This window comes from Leiobunum rupestre, chromosome 11 (genome assembly GCF_980474605.1).
Source record: "Leiobunum rupestre chromosome 11, qqLeiRupe1.1.hap1, whole genome shotgun sequence".
In the NCBI taxonomy this organism is placed as follows: domain Eukaryota; kingdom Metazoa; phylum Arthropoda; class Arachnida; order Opiliones; family Sclerosomatidae; genus Leiobunum; species Leiobunum rupestre.
The window spans coordinates 12,402,687-12,426,032 of NC_143394.1; the positions used below are offsets into that span (position 1 = coordinate 12,402,687).

The 23,346-nt window shown below is 42.0% G+C and overlaps 2 protein-coding genes across 3 annotated transcripts; one reads left to right on the forward strand and one right to left on the reverse strand.

The window, feature by feature from the left end:
- The first annotated feature begins 3,285 nt into the window (after nt 1-3,285).
- temp (protein prenyltransferase alpha subunit repeat-containing protein tempura) lies at nt 3,286-5,722 on the forward strand. 2 transcript variants are annotated; one of them, XM_090163516.1, is made up of 7 exons: nt 3,286-3,348; nt 3,739-3,921; nt 3,988-4,148; nt 4,204-4,279; nt 4,353-4,457; nt 4,521-4,695; nt 4,918-5,722. In XM_090163516.1, the coding sequence occupies exons 2-7, from the start codon at nt 3,851-3,853 to the stop codon at nt 5,470-5,472; spliced, it is 1,143 nt and encodes a 380-aa protein (XP_090019642.1). In that variant the 5' UTR covers nt 3,286-3,348; nt 3,739-3,850; the 3' UTR covers nt 5,473-5,722. The 2 variants fall into 2 exon arrangements, with proteins under 2 accessions (XP_090019642.1, XP_090019643.1); XM_090163517.1 differs by lacking the exon at nt 3,286-3,348 and adding an exon at nt 3,415-3,528.
- Nucleotides 5,633-7,601, reverse strand: Kdsr (3-ketodihydrosphingosine reductase). The gene is made up of 9 exons (XM_090163518.1): nt 7,370-7,601; nt 7,223-7,312; nt 7,110-7,169; nt 6,908-6,973; nt 6,563-6,850; nt 6,420-6,503; nt 6,273-6,356; nt 5,957-6,058; nt 5,633-5,891 (listed from the first exon to the last, which is right to left on the reverse strand). The coding sequence occupies exons 1-9, from the start codon at nt 7,487-7,489 to the stop codon at nt 5,781-5,783; spliced, it is 1,005 nt and encodes a 334-aa protein (XP_090019644.1). The 5' UTR covers nt 7,490-7,601; the 3' UTR covers nt 5,633-5,780.
- Between the last annotated feature and the right edge of the window lie 15,745 nt (nt 7,602-23,346).

The following is a 23,346-nucleotide window of genomic DNA, read 5'->3' on the forward strand; positions in this document are numbered from 1 at the left end:
CACGTAATTCTGTTGAAAAGCTGTTGAGAATTTACGTCGATAATTTCATCTCGGATTTTTACTCCATTTACCATTGAGGTCAAAGTTTTAACTTTGTTATTACGCTTCAGTTTAATATCTGCAAAGTTACTACCGACCATCGCGGTCATGGAATTCATTCCGACGAGCTTCGCTTGATGAGAGTTTACTGATTCATCGGCTATCATTCCACTGGATAAGGAAACGAGATGGCTAGATTGCCTTTTGAAGGGATTTCGCTCCCTGAGCCAAGACACAAGTTTATTTGTGTCCACTTTATCTCGAGATTGACGACAATCACGAAGTTCCTCATGCTGTTCGGACGTACCACAAGAAACCCCACTTAACCGCTCAATGGCGTCGCTAATTTGCACGCAACCTGGCATGGCGTGTATCCATGATGCTAAGACATTGTCTGTTAGTCCTCTGCCGTGAGTTAGACCACCACCATGAGACATGAGCAAATGAAACCCTCCTAATCGAGGAATGCATTTAGAGATAATATTGTCTTTATCAGCGGACAAAACCATTTATACCGCTTTCATGTACAACGGTTGGTCGAAAGTAACGATACAATGTGTTTGTTTATTACGCAGAGCTTCATTAGCTGCAAACGTCAAAGCAGTGTTGATCGCTGTCAGTTTACTTGGGTCCATGGTTATAAATGGAACGGCAAGAACCTTTGTAGTTTCGTAACAGCTCGTTGACGTTGAAAACGCTTTTTGCATAAACCCATTCAAACCGGGATTATTTTTATCGGTATCCATAGAACCGACAGCCCAAACCCAATCTATCAGGTTTTTTGAGGTAACCGCACTTGCAGTGGGCTCTCCTTGGCCAAATTGAGATCTTGCAACAATGTTTTTGAGACCAGAAGTAAATGAACCGAAGTTATTGAAATAGCGCTGAGAATCGGAGGGCGTTTTTCTTATGAATATGATGAGAAAATCAAGTCAAATAAAAGCTAATTTCCATCCCCGTCTTTTAACGCGATAAATTGCGCTTGGGAATTGTGGCTTTAGCTAGATATATGTATAAATAATGTTTTCATAAAAACAAAAATGTTCTTTTTTCGACCTAGGAGCGCACAAAATTTCAAATTCGAGGTAAAAATATAACTTCATAAGGAAAATGCCTCCAAAATATGGGGAGTATAAAAATTATTTAAAATTGGCAGCCATTTAGTTCAATTGAATTTTTTTATATAATAGATATAGTTCTAAAAGCATATAAGCCGTTGGAACTAAATTTTTACTGCCTTCCGTTGCGAAAATAAAAAATTCCTTCTAAAAACGCCAAATGGCAGCCACTTTTTAAAATGGCGGCTGATTCAACTCGAATTTTTTTATCTCGTAGATATAGTTCTAAAAGCATATTAGCCGTTGGAATTAAATTTATACAGCTTACCATTGCGAAAATAAAAAATAAAAATGGCGGTGACGCAAGAGTCTGAGCGGTGGGGAATTTAAGTATATATTTTTTACGTCAAAAACTACCTATATGCAAAATTTCAGCTTGTAATCTAAATTGTTCGATTAACCCGCTTTTTTAATTTATCGGTCCTGGGCTATTTAGCGGCCCCGTCAATCGCCTCGCAACTAATGTTAATTTGCGAATATGAATAATCCCGACAGGGGCACTACATACGACCAAAAACCTACTATCGTGTTTCAAGTATTGCACAATAATACTATGTTGCTGGCAGCATTTAGAGGAAGTTCTTGGTTTCTGTTTAACTCTTTTATAATTTATAAACACTGTTAAAAAATTATATTCTTTACAAAAATATTATACTATTATTTAAATATTAACCTACATTCAGTTCAATTAAATGTTTTTTAAAATTCATTTAAAAAAGTTGTTTTTAGTTGATATTTCCTATCTGACCCAAGATAACGAGTTTAAATTGTCTTAAGTTTTGGTCGTTGCGGAGCCCTGGCGGGAAAATATATACACGGTAAATTCAGGTGATTGGCGGGGGCCGCGGGGCCGCTAAATCACGGTACACGCAATCGAAGTTGGCCGTGCACACTAGAGCTTAAAACAAAGAGTTTATGAAAACTGTGCTGCGTTCAACAACTATCAACGGAGAAAAACCGTTGAGTTATCGTTGAGTTCTTTTAATCAACGCTACGTCACAAAAATCTAAAGCTGTTGTACGATTTATATAGTTCGCTGACTTAACGAACAAAGTATCGTCTGCTACCCCTCCTTTAACTTTGTCGAATGGTATGAGCTTTAATGCCGCCAAATCTATGGTGCTCCACTGTGGGGCAAAAAACCCAAAATTTCCGTACCGGCAGGGTGGTGGAGCAATTGAAACCCAAGCTGTAGTTCGTGACCTCGGAGTCATGCTTTCTGGCCAACTATTGGGAACGTCGCACAGTAAGGTGGCGTCTGCTCGTGGGATGAGGGCTCTTTACATGCTCCAACGATCCTTCTCTCACTTCAGCTCTAAGTCGTTTAAAATCCTGTATCGTACGTACATTCGTCCCCACCTCGACTACTGCTCCAGTATTTGGTCCCCTCATTTGGTGAAGGACATAGAGAACCTAGAACGGGTGCAGCGAAAGGCCACAAAACTTGTATCTGGCTTACGTGGTCTTTCATACCCCGATCGCCTCAAGCGCCTGAACCTTATGTCGCTAGCAGATAGACGTCTTCGGACGGACATTGTAGAAACCTACAAAATAATCTATGGCTTCTATGACGTGTCTGCAGCGCACTTTTTTGACCTCAAATGGACAGGGCGCAAGGCTCCCACCATTATCAAGAAAAGATGTCTGAGTACGGTTCGGCGTACGTTCTTCACCCAACGCGTTATAAACACGTGGAACTGTCTTCCATCGGACGTTAAAATCAAATCGTCTGTGTTTGCCTTTAAGGCCCGTTTCGCTAAGTTTAGCGGTTCGCGCTAGTGTGTGTACATCTTGTTTTTGTTTTGTGTTTATCTTTGGTGTGTATATATTGTTTTTATTCCTTATTTTTGTTTTTGTTTGGACTTTGTTCTCACTTTGTTGTAGAGGTGTCAGGGCACAATAAGTGTATAGCTTTCTCTACCTGACGAAATAAATTTATTATTATTACGAGTTTTCTTTCCGATAGATAGCGCCTTATAAGGATAGCCTGCAGAAATTACGCGTTTCTGCTAGCTGTCAACTCCGTATTCACTCCCTTTGAAATATTTTATCTAGTCCTTTATATACGTTCCCTATATCTATGGGTTAGACAGCCTAGGAATATAATACTTTCATCCTCCTAGAGACAGCAGCTGCTACTCCTCGTTCCTTAAGACTAATTTAGATTTTACTACATTTCCTGAAAAAAATTGTAAGATTTAGTATTAATAAAAAAAAATAATGATCTTTAAGTTAATTTAGGAGCTAATGAATATGGGCCAAATTGGTTAAATTACAGTCGAAAGCTTAAGGGTAATCATGCTATTTGAATCTGATAGCAGCTATCACTATAATCACTGATGGTCATTCATGTTAAATTTAGGGGAAATATGTATGTATTTATTGAATAATATCTAAGTAGCATCATGTAGATTACTATTTAAAGGAGTTTCAGGGAAGGTGGTTTTTAGTTGTAACCGCAAAGTTTAAATTTCTTCGTTTAAAATCTTAATCATTCACCACCTGGCACCTTGGATTAATTATGTACATAATTAATCCAAGCTGGCACCTGCATGCTTTCATGAAATACATTTCATTTTAGATGATTTTAGATAACTTTTCATGGGTCTTACGTTATGGACATATATGTAAATCATGTGTAGCAGCGGATGCTTTGTCTCTTGAAATTTATTTGAAATTTCATAACACAACTAATGGATACTGATTACTTAGCCGAAAGAATTATTAAAGATTTAGATGGAATTTTTGCCAAAGATCCACACATGTACGTTGTGTTCAAACTATCCCATTCAATAGTTTGGTTGTGTTAATGTTTATATTTTCTCATTAGAGCTGATTTTGAGATTTTACCAGTAGAAGAATGCACAAAAAATAAATGTCCGGTTATACACATTGCTCATCAAGTTGGACTTGAAAGTTGGTGTGTGAAACACGTTTTTCAGTATGCCTACAAAAATACGTTGGATTGGAGGATAAATCGTCAACAAGGCAGTAAGTTTCTTAGTTCAAAACTGGAAGAAACAAATACTTTAAATTTATTTTCTAGAAATACCATGTTTATTGGGTTGGACAAGAGCGTTGCTCTTGATTAATCCGGATATCCCAGTTGCATGGAATATTAGGTTTGTTAAGTTTTTCCCTCAGTCTCTTGATGAAAAACTTTACATAAGATATTAATTTCTGTTGGTTTTTAAGAAAAGAGCTTGTAAATTCCGAAAAACAGGACATTCACAGTGAATTAAAGTTTTCTGCAATCGCGCTTAGTAGAAAGCCAAAATCTGCTGAAGTATTTATTCACAGGTATAAATTTTTTACATAAAATTGATATTAATTGTTGTATTATTATGAAATTTATTTTGACAGGAGATGGATACTGAATGAGCTTATGAAATCGAACCATACTTTTAAACTATTACCTTCGCAAGCTGATATTGAGTTTCAACTTTGCAACAAAGCAGCGGAGAATTATCCACAAAATTATTATGCTTGGGGCCACCGTATTTGGGTTGTACAGTCAATCGATGCAAGTCATTATCAAGTAAATAGGTTTTTTATTTTTGTAAATAAATATCGCATCCTAAAAGTGTTGAACAGCAGCTCTTTGGGTGTATGTGGGACTTTTGTTCTTTACTTCTATGTTCTTCCTTTAAAAAATGCCTCGTTAAATCTACTGTTCAAGACTTTTTGTGTGGAATATTATTTATTATTGATATCGACAATTTTGTAGTTAATATGATAAACTAATTGCCTGAAATTTCAGGTAGTACGTCTTGAATTACAAAACTCAGATGCGTGGACTCAGAAGCACATTTCTGATCATAGTGGGTTCCATTATAGACAGTTCCTATACGCTTGGTTAATTGAAAATACGAAAAGTGACAAAGACTTGAGCTCTGCTAAGAAAAATTACCAATCAGATGCGCGCAAATTGTCTGATACAGAAGAGAATGCCCTTTCTCTGCTTCTTTCAGAATTGGAAACCAATGCTGAGAGTATTTTATTTTACGACGATGGTCACGAATCTCTCTGGTATCACCGACGTTTTATTCTTCGCACTTTGAAGTCGATTGTGCCAATTTTAAATGACTGTAATATTGATTCGCCTCAAAAACGACAAAATGCCAAACGAACCAAATTAGATATTTTAAAGGAATGTTTCAATTTAGGGAATGAAGAGAATTTTATAGAGCGGGTGAGAGAGAAAGTTAGGGATAACATGTCAAACGCCCAAAAATTATTCTTAGAGAAACATATACAGTGGTTACGAAAGTTTTTTGCCAAAACATTGCCGTGTGAAGGGAATCCAAAGATTTAAATTAAATTTTAAACAAGTTCTATGGTCTTTCAAAAGAAGAAGTTGTTGCGGGTTTTTAGATTATTATATTTAAAAAGAAACACATTTTTTAGATGTTGTATTTTTAATGTTGGGTTTGAAAAAGTTGCAGTTTTACTGAGAAGTTTACAGAGATATTGTAATATATGTTAAGTAATATTATCATTTTGGAGAAAGAAAATATAATAGTTTTGAAAAATATATAATTTTTGCATATTTTAATTATTATATAAATTATAATTTTGACAGTAACTTATAAATATAAAAAAACATTTGCGCTGTTAAATTGTTTAGTCAATTTTCTTCCCCTTTTCTCGTATCTTCTTTTCATTTCTCACTATTCGTGAACATGAATAGAGAAAAAACGCAGCTGCTAGTCTAAATATACCCATTGTTAGTACCTAGAGATAAATAATTTGGGTTAAACAATGCTTCATTCTTGAAAAATGTTTTAAAACATGTGTACTTCAAATAGTAATTTATACAGCGAAGAAATGGGCATCATTCCTGCGCACACATTACTAACAAGTAAACCATCCATTCCCACAACGCTAGTAAAATTATTCATCTAATAGGGAGATAATTGTTACAAATGGATTCAATAGTTCAAACCAGTCTTGGAAATGGATCAGTAGTCCAAAAAGGTATAAAAAACAGGTTGCCACTGTCAAGACCAATTTGATAAATGTACCAAGGACCAATTGAAAAACCCTTATTTCTCAGCCTGATTCGAGTACTGTGAATAAATGACATGGAAACCATTATAAAAATTTTGAAATTACTATGGAATCTTTAATAATTCCTTGTGCAACTTGATCTGGTGAAAATAATCCACCTGATTCGGAGATTTTTCTAGTTTCTATTGGCTGGAAAAATAGTTTAATGGCTAATCAAACCTACAGAATTACAGACCACAATTTATCAAGTACTTTGCTTTTTTCCTCCTCCTTAAAACCAGGAGTGTCTGTATCTGGTGGAAAGGCTATCGTAACATTAATGTTATACGGTTTAACCTATTAATGTAAGTCATTTAGAATATTATTAAGAGAGGGACATATGAAAACACTCATACTTCCATGTGTAATGATTCAGCGAGACCTAAGAGAGCAAATTTGGATGCTGAGTATGCAGTGTATCCAAAAAGGCCAAACAGACCGGCAAGAGATGATACGAATATAATTCGACCATTGTTTTGTTCTTTCATAGAGGGCAAAACTGCTTTAGTTGTTTGAACTGTTCCCAGGAAGTTTATATTTAACATTCGTTTGAACTCATCAATAGTAGTGTCTTCGAATTTCGCACTCATTGAAGTACCCGCACAGTTAATTAAAACAGAAATTGGCCCAACTTCATTAATTGCCTAAAATTAAATAATTATTATTAAAATTTCATAACACAGTATATATTTAGTATTTACTTTATTTATAACTGACTCAACCATCTCAAAATCTTTACTCACGTCGATGGAATAAGTTTGAATTTTCTAATAGAACAAAAAGTTATTTATTGAGATAGATATATATATATATATATATATATATATATATATATATATATATATATATATATATATATATATATATATATATATATATATATATATATTTTTAAATATATACTTGATATGGTGTATGTATCGCGTAGCGTTGTAAATCTCTGCTAGCTTCATCGAGTAATTCCTTCAAAGAAATATATTTCAGAACTAGTTGTCAACATAAAAGGGAAATTATACCTGATTTCTCGCTAAAATTGAAACACTAGCTCCTTTACGTACAACGTAAAGTGCGATAGCTTTCCCTATCCCTTGTGAGCCTCCAGTTATCTTGTGTACAACACTTCATTATTGTAGACATTCAACAAATTTAATTCTCTCACTCACAAGTACATGTTTTCCTGATAGTGCTTCAGTTTCCTTTTTCTTAAATCTCTCGTTTCTCAAATAAAATAGAATTACCCATATTAAAATTATGGCAGTAACAAATATATACAAGTAAAACATAATAAATGAATGCAATATTAAGCTAATGAATTTAAATTAAGTACAGTAAATTTGCATTTGAAATCGAAATTTTTAACTTAATAGAGGCAGCGCCATCTATTTTCCTCTCTGTTTTTTTAGAGTCCCACGATATGGTGTCGGCTAGAGCGTTAGACACCAACCATAGAAATCTTATAAAATAGAATGATTCCGTATAAATACAAAATGGGCCAATTACATTTTCGGAGATTTCGTCATTATCAGCCAATCACGATTCAAAGAGTGACTACGGCAACGACTCGTTGCCATCTAGTTTGAGTTACTGAAAATAATAATTCGATTATGGATTAGGTCACCTTAAGAACCCGCATTTGATTGGCCCACGTCAATCGAGTGAGCGCGTGCAGGGTGCCGTGAACGAGTTTAATGTAGTTTATAGTTTTTAAACATGGTTGACTGTTTCTTTACTCGTAAAACTCAGGACTATAATTACTGCAATATCCAGATTTATTTTTCCTCGTAACTTATTAAACTTTCTCTTCCTAACCCCCGGTATGTATTTATTTACGGTATGGGGGTATAAAAATCTATTAGTCCACGGCGGACCCATCTCCCGGCCTTTTGGACTCCCACCGGAATCTACGGTGCCAGCTGTGCCGGGTTATGCGGGCTGCTGTGTGCTCGTCGTTCCCCTTTAGGAGCTCTCTCCAAAGGGTTTGACTCTTTACCTTCATAGGTAGGATGTCGGCTGGAGTTGCTACAGCATCCACTCTTAATCCCACTGCTGTGTGCGAAGTGGGGATTGGTCCACCCGTTGCTGCACCTTCTGCTGCGTTGAGTGGCTTGCGTCAAAGGTGCGACCATCAGTAGTAGGGTTCTGCTACCCATGCTGGATTTGTCACCTGTCCGGGCTAGGGGGACGCTGGCGTAGGACACTATGATGATAGGCCTCCAGTGGTATGGTCTCTGTTACTAGGTACAGAGGGCTATAAATTCTGACACACTGCAATATCCGTTTTTTAAAAAACACTTTATTTAACATAGTAAATATCGGTATGTTGTTTAACAGTGGAATGTTGAATTTAAGCAGAGTGCGAGACATTGATCTTGGCTAAGTTTCTAAGAGAAAAAGCATATTATTAAATAGAAGGTATAGTTTTGAAAAATAAGACAATTATCAGTGTGATTGTTGCTGTTTAATTCAATGACTGTCGTCAATTCGTCATAAGTGTCATTCTTTAGTGTAATGTATTTTTTCTGGGATATAATTACTCTTTCATAAGGTTTTTGTTTATCTAAGTTTCTACAAACATAATAATAAATATAATATTACTAACTTTAAATGTGAAATAAATTTAAATACAAAAGTTAATAATAAGGACCTTCAGTCACTGCTTCTCCCAAAACTGCCATTGACATTGCCTGCTATTTTAAAAGTTAGGCCTATGCATAGAAATCTCATAGGTAACTAGAATGCTGCCGTGTAACTGGCAAATGGGCCAAACGCCGTGGCAGACGATAGCCAGATCTCAGCCAATCAGAGCTCAAAGAGTGGTTCTGCCAAGAATTTTATGTCACCAGAGAGAATGACGTCACCTATCTCCCGCTATAGTAGCGGATCCAAGGAGGATTATTATCCTCCTTGGCGGAACCACTCTACGGCCTCTCATTGGCTGAAGGTTCAAGGCGAACTGGCGTCAAGCTCGGCCGTAGGCGGCAGCATTCTAGTTACCTATGAGATTTCTATGGGCCTATGTCAGGCATAGGCTTAAATATTTTCAAAGCGAACCTAAACGAAATCTTATTTATCTTCCTCACAATGGCATTTAAATATTCCTTATAATAAGTAAATATGAAAACAAAACTAAAAGTTCAAAAAAATCTTAACACTATTATTAAATAAAAATTCAAAAACGTTGAAGTGGTTCATGTGAAAAACTCCAGCAAAACCCTATGGGAATTCTGCGAGCTTGGATCGGATGGATCCTGTAAAAATCGTCTGAGCTTCTACTATTTTTAACCGCCATGCTATGGCGCTAGCGGCTTGCCGTAGTCAATGAATGGCCGCTGATTGGCTGAAGCTTAAGCAAAGACTATATATACAAAATGTCTTGGCGTCAGGTTATCCCGTAGACGGGAGCATTCTAGGTAGGAGTATAAGATTTCTATGACACCAACACAGTGTTTTGAAAATCGCAGAGGTAGGACGTATCGTTGTTCATCTCTGTCCTTTCTCTCTTCTTTCTTGCCCTAATTATATTTTTTTCGGCCTATGGTCTTTTGCTGCTTTAGTTAGTTTTTTCCCAGAACCCTTCCCGTTATTTTCTTTTTTGACATTTTAAATGGCTAAGTCGGCCATTTTCTGGCGGACCACATGGCGAAGAATCTACTCAGATGGAGGTAGGAGATGAAACCGACTTTCAGGAGGTGGGCCGCAATGGTCGGCCGTTAAAGCGGACAAAGGCGACTCACGAGAGGGACCACTCGTACCCGCGGGACGCTCTGCGGTTTTCTGGAAGGAAGGAGGGGGACCGGGGGCCTCCTCCCCCGTCTAAACCAATTCGCCTTAAGCCATCGTAGGCCGGCGCCAAATTCTCGGAACTCGGCACACAGAAGCAGGCAATTCAGCATTTTTGAGAAGGGGTTCACTTTCAACCCCACCCGCAAGGGGATCTCTTGGTCTTTCCGAAAACAGAAGATCAAGCGGCTATTATCGCGCGCTCCTCTACAAACTCCACAGTTTTGGCCTGGAGGGCAACCTGCTGCGGTGGGTTGAAAACTTCTTGGCGGGTCACACTTCTAAAGTTCGCGTCAACGGTGATTTTTCGGCCACTTTCCCGGTCCAGAGAGGACTTCCTCAGGGCAGCGCCATTAGCCCTATCTTCTTCAGTGTCATGCTGGATGGGATTCCTCCGCTCTGCCCCAAGGCGGTTGATCACGGGGAGCACGCAGATGACATCGCCGTCTGGATCAGCGGCTTTGACTGGGGGAGTCTTTTCAGGATTATGCAAGTTGCTCTTGACAAGATCACCGACTACGGCACAAACTGGGGAGTAAACTTTCAACCTCTCAAGTGCAATTTTATGACCTTCTCTCGCGACACCGATTTTCTGGTGGCCCTCACTCTCACACTGGGCCATCAGCCGCTCACTAAGGTATCCACCTACAGGTACCTAGGTGGTCTTTTCGATGACCATCTCTCTTGGATTCCCCATATCGAGGACCTTTCCTCCTCTTCGATGAAGAGACTAAACCTCCTGTGAGCGGTTTTGGGTACCCAGTAGGGTGCAGGTCGTAAGGTTTTGCGGCTTCTCTATACACACCTGGTACGCTCCAGGCTGGATTACTCTAGTCCCCTTTACGCGTCGGCGCCCGCTTGTGCCCTCAAGAAACTAGATAAAATTCAAAATGCGGCCCTTCGAGTCATCCTCGGGACTCCACCATCTTCTCCTATCAGTTTAATGGAGGCCGAAGTGGCCATTCCGCCCTTAAGCAACAGGAGAGACTATATGGATCTAATCACCCTTGCTCCATGTGGGGCGGCGGACACTCCGGACTTCTACGGCACTCTCCTGCGCCGGGACCTTGCTTCCTTGGAGATTCTGGAGCATCGCTTCTAAAAGAACAGGCTGCCTTTTCTACTTAGAGCTTGGCGCCTGTAAAATAAAAAATATATATAGTATCATTAGAAAATTGATATCGTGAAGTCATTAGAAAACAAATAGTAATATAGTAAAATTGTAGTATAAACGTTTATTTGTAGCATTTGTAAATATAAATATAAGTGTAGAATATAATATAATGCAGCGCGTGAAAACTGTACGTGTTTCGTAAAGAAGAGTTTTATTTTTTATTGTGAGATACGAATTGCTGTAGCATGTGGGGCGGCGGACACTCCGGACTTCTACCGCACTCTCCTGCGCCGGGACCTTGCTTCCTTGGAGATTCTGGAGCATCGCTTCCCAAAGAACAGGCTGCCTTTTCTACTTAGAGCTTGGCGCCTGGCTCAGGCCTGCAATCTTGATTGGCTTTTCCGCGTTACTAGTTGACACCTCGTCACTGCAGCGACCCCACCATGGACCCCTCCGTCGGCGACCATCATCTCGCGTTGGCTCACCAGTCCTAAGGATGACAATAACTCTGAGCAGTTACGGCAACTGTTTTTCGCAACTCTCGAACCTCACGCGAAGGACGCGATGGTTCTCTACACGGACGGTTCGGCTTCCCCCGATTCAGGGGTCGCGGGTGCTGCCTTCGCAATTCCCTCCCTCAACGTTGGTGCGGTTAATCTAGTCATCCTATTAATCGGGTCGAGCTATTTGCCATCCAGATGGCTCTCTCCGGTAGTTGTCTGTTCCGACTCTAAAAGCGCACTCACCCAACTGCTAAGTCGGTCTATGGATCCGGTGGCCATCTGTATCCAGGAGCTTTGCGATAAGTACCCGTATCCGGTTTCTCTAATCTGGTGTCCAGCACACGTGGGAGTTCCCGGAAACGAGACGGCTGATCGTCTCGCCTCGGTCCCTGGGCTCCAGCGCCCTTCTAGAGTGGACTTCCTCCTCCCGTCTACTCTTGTAGAAATAAATAGTGTGTGTCGTCGGTCTCTCTCAGCTGAGTGGAGTACGGACTGGCAGACCAGTAGGGTAGTGCGGCCTCTTCGTGAGGCTAAACCCTTTTCCGGCTCTAGTGCTATACTTAACTTGAAACTCTCGTGCAAGGACGATACCCTTCTCTCGCGACTAGGTTGTGGTCGTCTTCCCACAAACGCGACCCTACACCGGTTCAACCTCAGTGTGACGGCCGCTTCCACTCACTGCGGAGCTATCGACGATGCGTACCACATCTTATTCACCTGCCCCTATCACACTGGGCGGTGTTCACCGGCCACGAGGGGCAAAGCGGCTGCGAAACTACGCTATCAAACAGGTCGTTCAGATCCCACCTCTGCGCCAGATGAGTGACAGTACCCCGGAGCAAGATATAAGGTAGATCTTGCCCACGAAGCCAGCCCTGAGCCAAGTGAGAAGGCGGAGCTCGAAGACAATACAAAGCGTACTGCCAACACTGAGAGGCCCTACGAAGGGATAACGGGGGAACATACGCTTCGATTTCCATAGATGAGACTGCCGTCGATCGAGGGACTCCCAAGATCAGCCGCAACGCCTCATTTTGAATCGCATCCAAGCGCCGGAGGACGGAAGGCGCCGCAGTGCAGTAAACAACCGCTGCATAGTCAAGGAGGCTGCGAATCAGAGCGGAATATAGTAGGCGCATGGTGGTCTGGTCCGGGCCCCAGCGGGCCCCCACAATAGCACGAAGGTGAGACAGACGCCGTAGACAGTGGGCGCGCAAGTCTTCAATATAGGGACGCCACGTGAAACGACTATCAAAAATGACGCCTAAGTAGAGGCACTGGGACCTGAAAGGGAGGACAGTACCAGAAATACTCAAGGGACCCACCTCGGAGATATCACGCTTCTTCGAGAAGCACATACAGACACATTTGTCAGGCGACAGAGAAAATCCTAAGGGGTGTAAGTATGAGGCAGTGCTCTGCAGAGCTTCCTGCATGTGCCTACGCAGCAGCGTCAAAGAAAAGCCAGACAGGAATAAAACTATATCGTCAGCATAAATGGCAATACTTGTACCATCCGGGAGTGCAGTTGGGAGGTCATCAAGAAGAAAACTAAAAAGGAGAGGGCTAAGAACCGCCCCCTGAGGCACCCCTCGTGTGACGTCATAGGCGGGGGACAGGGAACCTCCCACACGGACACGAGACGACCGATCAGTCAAATATGATACAAAAAAAAACGAAGAGACCTAACATCGAAAGTTTAAGCAAGAGATGATAATGCTGAACACTACCAAACGCGTCCCGAATGTCTAAAAAGGCTGCCAGGCAAGCACCCTTAAGGGAGACGGAGCGGTGAGCGGTGTGAAAAAGGTTCATTAAATTATCCGTTCCCCGGCGACCACGTCTGAAGCCAGACTGAAACTGCGTACGCTTATCAGTAGCCTCTAAGTACCAGCCCAGCCGAGCCTTAATGAGGTGTTCAAAACGTTTGCCAAGCACGGAGAGCAAGGTAATCGTACGATAGGATTACGGCAGGCTAGGGTCCTTTCCTGGTTTAAGGAACGCCAGCACCACCCCCGATTTCCAACGAGAGGGCATATAGGCCGTACTCCAGCATAAGTTATAAGGAGAGAGCAGGGCTTCTTGCGCTTGCGAAGGGTGATTCCGCAACAGCAACGTCATTATCATATCCTCACCCGGGGCAGTATTCTTCAGACGTCGAAGGGCAGCAGCAAACTCAGAGGGGCTAAACGACCGTTCAGGGGTGGCCCCGTCTGCGACCACCGGAGGCGGGCGAGGATCATCTGTCGAAGCGGTCTGAGCATAATGATTAGCCAAAGTGGCAAGCGGCGGAATAGAGGACTGAGGACCAGAAGCACCCTTAAACCAACGAACCTTACGCCAAAGGACTGGAAGAGGGGAGGTACTTTACATGGTAGAACAAAACGAACGCCAGGAGCGGCGCCGAGCCTCACGGACGAGACACTTGGCTTGGGCCGTTAAACGGCGAGCTAAAATGAGGTCAGCATCTCTACGACAACGGAGGGCCCAACGACGAGCGGCAGCGTGCTTACACCAGGGAGGAGGGCGAGGACAACCAGACGGAGAAGTAACCCCGAATGTTTAATGTCCATTTCCTTCATGAAAACGGGACATGAGCGGGAAGTGCCAGAGTGATTACCATCACAGTGGACGCAATGGAAAGTAGCCGTGCAACCAGCAGACTCATGTGAGCCCCCACATCGGGAGCAACGGCGTGACGATCGACAATTACGCACTGAATGACCATAGCGGAGACATTGACGGCATTGCAAAGGCCGTTCCTAGAAAGGGAAGACCGCAAAACGCTGGCTGAATAGATAGACAAAATCGGGAATGGCCGTAGCCAAGGAAAAGCCCAGATGGACAAGCTTACTAGTAGCGCCAAGCCGGCGGATTTCCTGAGGGGAGCCGTGCTCTTCAATTTGCAATTCAGAGGACAATTCGTCCTCGGAAGCCACGGGGAAAACCAGGTCCCCAAACGTAGAAGGAAGCGCGTGTTACATAAAATTAAAGCAATTAATTAATATAGTATTGGAAGAGTCAGAGTCATCCTTGTCAAAACCAAATACGTGAGTGGCGGCGGTAGCGAGCCACCACCGCCGAAATAAGTCTATTGCATGTGAGTTACCTTTAAAGGTATTAGTTCTTAGCGTTGAAATAGTGTTCGGAGAAGTAGCATCATGAGGAAGGCGATGTATCTCACGGCGAAAGGCAGCATACAATGGGCAGGCGTTAAAGAGGTGGAAGACATCGTCACAAAGAGGTGAAGGACGGGGCCATATTTATGGAGCAGCGCATCCGTTATGAGACGGCGACAATGAAAGCGAGATAGCAATACCTCCGTTGAGCGGGAGAGGGGAAGTGGGGAGACCCAATCTATTCGAAGGCCTGTTCTGTCTTGGGACTGCTGAGCATCGGAAGATTGTAGCCAAGACTGATAATATTGAGATCAAATAAGCGCTTTATAGTGACGGCGAAGCGAGTGTGAAGAGTGAGTGAGACGTCGTTCATGTGTGTAAGGAGGTACCGTGGCATTTTTAACTACGGCATCCACCTTGTCATTATCTTGGATACCGCAGGGGGCGGGACACCAGAGGAGGTCGATGGGAAGGTTCAATTCGGAGCAATGTGTTAGAATAGTTGTTACAAGGGGGTTCGGATTGCGGGTCTCCAGCATCGTTAGGTCTGTGAGGGAGCAGTGCATAAGATTATATGTTCGGTAGGAAAGTCTGAGGTGAGGCGAAGTGCTTCAAGAATGGCACAGTTTTCACTGCGGGAGATGTCATGACCTCCGTTTAGTGTGATAGAATAATCCAAGTTCAGGCTTGCCAAACGAATGCCAAGGCCTATGGGCTGGTTGCCAGTTTTTGAGGGAAGCGTCCGTGAATATTACCAAAGAGGTAGGTCAGAAAAGAGAGGTAGATTTCTCTAGAAAGGCATGATAAAGTTCCGTTGTGGTCATTGAAGATTTAGGCCTCGAGAGATAACGCGTCCAGAACTTGACAGAGGAAACATACCATGGTGGGAGGGGGTTGGCGTTGATCGGTATCAGAGGTGCATTTAAAAAGTGTGTGTGTAGAGACGAGTCTTAAGTGTTTGCTTCCGTTGTGGTGGAAGGACACGGCAAATGATATCTTGCGGACCATTTTTAAACATAGTTTGTCGGGAGGAAAGAAAATGGTGTTCTAAAAGCGTGTGTCGAGTAGGTAGAGGCCATATAGACAGTTCAGTGGTCATGGCTGCTGCTGCAATCGAATTTGGGACCCCGAGGATGACGCGGAATGCCATGTTCTGGCAAACATCTAGCTTGCGCAGAATCGTATCAGAGGCAGTCGCATACAGCAAAGAACCATAATCAATGACAGGATATATTGACAATAGAGGAGGAACCCCATTTCTTGCCTTGTATAGCTTTTAATAGGTTTATCCGAGATTTGCATTTCGACACGACATAGTTTATATGGAAATTCCAGTTAAGCTTATTGTCCAGCCATACTCCTAAGTATTTAGCTTGCGTGACTTCTTGGAGGAGCTCACCATCCAAGTGAAGGGAGATGTCTCCAGCCGTTCGGCGTTTTCGGGTGCAGACTAAATAGGAACATTTGGGAGCTTGAAAGGCCATAGACCATTGTTCGGCGAAGTATCCCACTAATTTAAGACTATCTTGTAGTGAGCGAGCCGCAGCATCAAATGTAGTAGCCACTGTCCATAGGGCAAGATCGTCGGCATCCAGGCCTTGGTCTCCTGTAGCGGAAGATCGAGTTCAACAACATTAATAGCCAGTAAGAAGAGGGTAGGGCAACTCCCTTATTGACCGAGTGGGAGGCCGAATCTAACTTGACCCTAAGGCAGGGCCGTAGCCAAGCTATAGATGTAGACCGGGCGAACCATAATTTAGGAGGGGCGAGTAGTATTCAGTTCCGTCTTTATAGATTTAGTTTGAGGAACGCCAGGTCGGGCGAAAAATATCCCAGTACGGGCAGCGCCCGTACTGCCCCCCCCCCCTAGCTACGGGTCTGCCCTAAGGCTACGATAGGATAGAAAGTCTTCCAGCCAATGATACATGTGACCAGACAAGCCAATCTGATGAATTCGTGTCAAAAGTTTATTAGGATGACCTTATCCAAAAGCGTCTTTTATGTCGAGAAAGAAGATCACGGCTATTTTTTGGTTATGAATTGCGTCATGCATTTTGTACGTCACACAACTAAGGTTGTCCATGGTATTCCGGTTTTTTAGAAAGCCAGATTGATGAGGGTGAAGAATGTTCTGGGATTCTAGGTAGTAGAGCAGGCGGTTATTCAGCATTTTTTCGAAAAGTTTCTTTAGAGCGAGAAGAAGAGTGATCGGGCGATAGCTTTCTTCTATTGTGGGGTCTTTTCCTGGTTTTAGAAAAGGTAAAATTAGGGCATCATTCCATTCCAACGGAGAGTCATGAGATGTCCAAATATAGTTGAAGCAGTCCAAAATCTTCAAGTGAAAATCCGGTGAGAGATGTATGTTTCAACATGCTGTTTGTGATACCGTCTGCTCCAGGTACCGTGTTCTTCGGGGACGAGAGGGCGTCAAGATATTCATGTCTTATAAAGTGGGAATTGAATCCAGTACCGTCTTCCGACAGAGGAGGGTCCGGCAACGTCAAAGAGGCGTCATAATAGCAGTTGGAATAGAATTCGGCCAATTTATTTCCAAGAGCTAAAGCGTCAGTCGGAGCAGTCGTCACTATTGGCGAAGAACCAGCGGACTTTTTTCCAAACCATGGAGAGAGGAACCTGGGAGGAGAGCTGTGAACAATAATGATGCCAGCCCTCTTGTTTGGCCTCACGAACAGCACGTTTAAATCTGCTCCGACATCGTTTATAGGAAATGTGGTCCGCTGAGATGTGGTGGTGCACGTAGCGGTTCCCAAAATAGTTCATCTGGGCAAACTTTTGAGAGAGTGTTCGGGTCCCCCAAGAGGGGAAGTCTATTCGAGCACCCTTGGAGTCTGAGTGACCTTTTCTAGCGATATTGTGGTCGGCGAGAACGTGAATATTGTCTTCGACCAAGACTACAGAGAAGAGTCCGACGTGGCCAAAGATGTGGATAGCGTCGAAAATTGAGACGAGTTGGCGCGTTTACAATCCCAATGGGGATAAATTGTATCTCGAGTCATCTGTGGCTGCGCCAAGGTGGGATAACGGACAGTGACGAAAATAGGGAAGTGATCACTTCCTCCTTTTGGTAGTGTGGTCCAAGAGCTATGCGCTGCGATTGTTGTCGAAGCTATCGTAAGTTCGATGCTGGAGGGAGTCGTATTTGGGTATTGGCGGGTTACAGCTCCTGTATTGAGAACGGATAAGTCGGAGTGATTAAAAAGCCAGTCCGCAATAATCCGACCTTGAGAGGAGGAATGCGTGCCTCCCCACAAGGGATGGTGTCCGTTGAGATCGCGAGAGAAGCAAAGGGCTAGGGATGGCCTATACCAAGTCATGGAGATGAGTGGAGGGAGTAGCGTTTGTAGAATCGTATAGGGAGATCACGTGGATATCTCGATTGTTTCAGTGAATTTCACCACCAAGAAAGGGAAGTCTCCTTCGTCGGGTGGAGAGATTGACGAACTAGAATGGTGACCCCACCACGGCGGTGGTGTGATAATCCATTTTCGGCGAGGTGGATACGATCTTTTCGAAGGCATGTATAGTGTCTGGGTAAAAAATTTATAGCATCATCAAGAAGGCTCCAAGTTTCTTGTAGAGTAATAAAGTCGGGGTTCGAATGATCAATTAGTGCGTAAAGACTGCTGCGATTAGCGGAGATGCTGCGGATGTTCCACTGAAGTAAGCGAAGTTCCACAAAATTTGTCGCCATCATTGGGCTTGTTCGCAGAGGAGGTCGTCCAAGTCACTCAATTTGTCCTAACCCAAGAGTTGCTTGACATCTTTAGGAGCGATTGGTGTCGGCATTATTAGATTGAGAAGTGCAGTCATAGCCAGGATTAAATGTTCTAAGTCTGTCTTTGTTATCATCATGAGAATATCGGACAGGCCGGAAACCAACGACTTTACTGGAGGAGGCGAAGTGGGAGTTGATCGTGCCGGTTTGCGTCTATGAGCCCATGAGCTGGACGTAAGCAGAGAAGGGGGGACATTGAGAGAATTGGGAAAATCAGAGGCGTTTTGGATATACTGGCGCTGTGGTTTTGATTTGGTATATAACGTATATGCTTCTTTCTTGGAAAGGCAATTTTTGTCTTGGAGGTGAAAAACCGCGGTTTCTTTCTGGCGGTGCGGGCTGGATTTTTCGGTGGCAATGTGCGGTCCTTTGCAATTGGCACATCGTGGAGAGCCGGTCTCGTGTGACTTGCCACAAGTGGTACAGCGAGCAGTCCCAAACGCAGACAGTTTGCGCATTGTAAGGGTTTCTGTTTTGTTGGGGTTAACTTAATAATTAAACAGGCATTGTTTAAATATCAAAATGAAAGACATATTTTTATTTACTTAGGAAATGGTGACTCTTTACACCGCCTATTCATTCTCTGAACAGTATATCCTTTTTACACTCTCAACTCCTCTCCATATTACTCTCACAGCGCCCTCTTATGGTGGACGGTTAAACTACATATATATATATTGTCATAATCTCAACATTACCTTTTCCTTTTCTTTCTATGCATACAAAACAAATATAAAAAATTGTCAGAGAACAAACAAAAAAAAATTGTCAAAGGTTCAAAAGAACGCGAGGTTTTTTAATTCGTGTAGAACGCCTAGCTTGAGAATCATGAGTCTGTGGAGGATTCAATGAAGGTTGTAGGGCTGCGTTGCTTGATGAGGATTGTGGAGGTAGAAATTCCAGATGTTGGTTAGGAAGTGGAGCCCTAGCTGGAGAATGTCGCACCGGTCTGTGCATCTGGAGAACTGGCGTCGGTGTAGGTCTCGGGACAGTCCGGAAAAAGATAATAGGAGGTGCAATAGACATGCCTGGTGACACAATTGGAACATACTTAGATATCAAAATCTCCTTGGCTGGGTAGACATTCTGTATTGGAGGTTGTAAAACATTGAAGCGAATTTGATTACGGTGACGTCTGTGTATTCATCCATCGTTAGTTTGAACTTCAAACATGACCTGTCCTAAAGAGCGAATGAGTTTTCCTGGAATCCAGAGATCGCCCCGCGCATAGTTACGAATGTATACATCTTTACTTTGGTCAACAGACTGAGTGGTGGATGGTGTGTTATTTTTGAGAGGGTGAAATAAATCTAAACGAGTGAAAATTTGGCGGTTAAACATAAGTTCAGCTGGGGATTTGCCATTTTTAACAGGCGGAGTACGTCGATAATTTAACAGGATTCTAGCAATACGTTGTTGAAGTGTGCCTTCTTTGAAATTCTCAAAACCGGCGTCAATCATCTCAATGGTTGGTGAAGTTTGTCCATTTAATTTTTTTAAAGTTGATTTCACCGTGCGAACAGAGCGTTCGGCTTGGCCGTTGCTGGCAGGGTGATAAGGAGGAGTTGTAATATGACGAATACCGTTATCTTTTATGAACTTCCGAAATTCGTCACTCGAAAAACATGTGGCGTTGTCAGTAACAAGTGTTGGTATGATTCCAAACCGTGCCATATGTGTGCGAAGGCAACTAATGACTGCTGACGAAGATGTAGATGACGTTATGTCGATTTCCAGCCATTTAGAAAATGAGTCCACAGTAATTAATAGATATCGATTTTCAACAGGCCCTGCGAAATCTATATGGACGCGTTTCCAAGGTGAATCTTCTTGTTGCCAGCTGGAGAAATGTTTTGGTGGCATAGGTGCATTTGCTCTGCATATAAAACATGATTTTGATAGTTGATCAATTTCATCATTGATACCAGGCCACCATACCTTCGACCTAGCTAATTCTTTCATAGATCTTGTGCCCTGGTGTGTACTGTGTAATTCAGTTAAAACAGCTTGTCGCAAAGAGGTTGGCACAATTACTTTGTTGGATATAATTAAAATATTCTCAGCTGCTGTTATGTCAGTTAGGTGTTTGTGATATTTTTGCAGTGCAATTGACAATTTATTGCAATCACGTAAACGTGATGCAGTGGTTGCTGGTAACGGTTTACTATTTCCAAATATCACAACCAACGGCTTATGGTCGGTAACCAAAGTAAACGTTTTACCCAACAAATAATCCCTAAATCTAGTGACACCAAAAATAATCGACAGGGCTTCTTTTTCAATATGAGGATATTTCTGTTCATCACTGGATAATGTTCTGGACGCAAAGGCAATAGGCTTTTCGATGCCATCAACTAGGTGGGAAATGACTGCGCCTACACCAACAGGTGAGGCGTCGCAGGCGAGAAAAATATCTTTTTGTGGGTCAAAATGAACCAGTACATTTGAAGACTGTATTGCGTTCTTGGCTTTTTCAAATTGTTCTTGATGAAATGTTGTCCACGTGAATTTTACATCCTTATGAAGAAGCTGGTTAAATGGTGCTAGGAGTGTTGAGGCATTTGGAATGAATCGTGCATAGTAAGTGATTAATCCAATGAAAGATCGAATATCTTCAACTGATTTAGGATTGGGTACTTCTTGAATTGCTTTAAGTTTAGATTCAAGTGGGTGAATTCCATTTGCATCAACTCTGTATCCTAAAAATTCTATTGAAGTTTTCAAAAATTGACATTTTTCACGGTTCAACTTAACATTTTTGACAGTTAACATCGCCAAGAGCTTGTCCAACTTGATCAAAACGTCATCATCATCTTTACCGCCAACGAGGATATCATCCTGAAATGGAATAGACGTGTCGTGACCTTGGAGTAATGTTTCAATAAATTTCTGAAAAATAGCAGAAGCGGATGCAATTCCAAAGGGCAATGTATTACTTTCAAAAAGACCTCTTGATGTATTTATTATTACGTGTTTACGGGATTCCTCATCCAAAGTAAGTTGGTTATAAGCTTGTTTTAAATCTAGTCTTGCAAATACCTTGCAACCGTGAAGTTTTGCAAAAATGTCATCCACTTTTGGCATTGGATATTTCTCCACATTTAGAGTCTTATTTGTGGTAACGCTGAAATCACCGCATACCCTCACGGTGCCATCGCTCTTCAAAATAGGTACGATGGGAGCCGCATACTCCGCATGAGGTATTGGCGTTATGATCTTTTCATCTTCCAATCTCTTGAGCTCCTTTTCTACTTTGTCCTTGACGTGGTATGGAAGAGTTCTAGGTTTGTGAAAACGTGGAATTTCAGCATCAGGACGAATGTATAATTTTACTTTAATATCTTTAATACGTCCCATTCCCGAACTAAACGGTGTTGGATACTTCCGCAGGATTGCTTCCAATTTGGCATGTGAGGATTGAATGTAGAGAACTTTATCATCTGGTCTATCAAATATTTCAAATGCAGAGAAAATCCAAGTACGTCCAAGTAGATTAGGTCCTGAGCCTTTATATACCAAAATTGGCAATGTCAATGTTTTATTCTTATAAGTAACTATTGCCATAGTTCCTCCGATAATTGACACTGGGTGTCCCGATAGTGTGGTAAATCGATTATTGATCGGTTGTAGATTTATTAGATTTAAACGTTGTTGTTGATGTTCAGAGACCAGAGAATGTGCAGATCCAGAGTCCACTTCAAATGTGATATTTGTAGAATTTACTTGACAAGATACAAATACCGGGGCAGGTGGCGATTCTGAAGAGTCAAAAATATTGTGTATTTTAAATTGGATGGTATTTGTGCGAGTTAATGGGTAATCGTTGCGGTGTCCTTGAATATTTTCAGTAAGGTGAAACAATTCATATTCCTTAGGTAACGTCTCGGTAGTTTCAGTTGAATCAGATTGTTCGATATGATTAGCGGAATGATTTTGTCTATTATGTCCTGGATGACTTGATCGTCCTTTTGAAGTTAAGTGTCCTTGATTCATACTTCTTTTTCTGCAAGCACGCGATATATGACCTTTCGTGTTACAATGGTAACAGATTTCGTCCTTGAAATGACATTCCCACTCTGGATGTTGAGAAGAATTACAACGAATGCAAGCTTTTTGCCGTGACTGACCTGAGTTCTGTCGATGTGGGCCTTGATGTTGTTGATATGAATTATTCCAAGAAGAATTGTGACTGTACGAGCGTCTTTGTTGGGGACCATTTGAAAAATTCGGAGTCGGATGATGGCCTCGAAGATAAGATCTTGATTGATGAGTATTATTATCTCTACGAGTTGATTGATGCTTGTTTTTGGGTTGTTTACGTTCACTTGAAATTTTGTTAACAGTAAGATCATCTGTCCGAATACCACTGTTCATGTCTTGGGCATCACGATTTACTGCTTCAACTGATTGTGCGATATCCAAAGCCTTTACAAAATCCAATTGTTTTTCAGCTAATAATTTTCTCTTAGTAATGTCACTAGTAATTCCAGTTAAAAGTCGATCTCGTAACATTACGTCAAGAGTTGCTCCAAAGTTGCAAAATTCAGCCATTTTTCTCAGGGTTGCTACGTATGTGGCTATAGATTCCCCTTTTTCTTGATTTCGGTGATAAAATTTATCTCGTTCAACAATCTCATGTGGTTCAGGTTCAAAATGTTTGTTTAGGGGTTCAATCAATTCGTCATATGTTTTGTCAGTCAGTTTTTCAGGTGAAATTAAACTTCTTAGTAATGTAAAAGTTGGCGTACCCAGTACTGTTAGAAGAATGGCTCTCTTTTTGTCTTGTACATCTTTTATAGCTGCCTGATTCGCTGCAATATCTGCGGCT

Excerpts from the sequence above, each read along its gene's own strand:
- Kdsr (XM_090163518.1), bottom strand. The coding sequence starts at position 7,489 with ATGTTTTACTTGTATATATTTGTTACTGCCATAATTTTAATATGGGTA. Across the intron at positions 7,170-7,222 it reads CAATTTTAGCGAGAAATCAG|GAATTACTCGATGAAGCTAG; the intron begins GTATAATTTCCC and ends ATTTCTTTGAAG. Across the intron at positions 5,892-5,956 it reads TGTATAAATTACTATTTGAA|GTACTAACAATGGGTATATT; the intron begins GTACACATGTTT and ends ATTTATCTCTAG.
- temp (XM_090163516.1), top strand. The coding sequence starts at position 3,851 with ATGGATACTGATTACTTAGCCGAAAGAATTATTAAAGATTTAGATGGA. Across the intron at positions 3,922-3,987 it reads TTTGCCAAAGATCCACACAT|AGCTGATTTTGAGATTTTAC; the intron begins GTACGTTGTGTT and ends TTTTCTCATTAG. Across the intron at positions 4,696-4,917 it reads TCGATGCAAGTCATTATCAA|GTAGTACGTCTTGAATTACA; the intron begins GTAAATAGGTTT and ends CTGAAATTTCAG.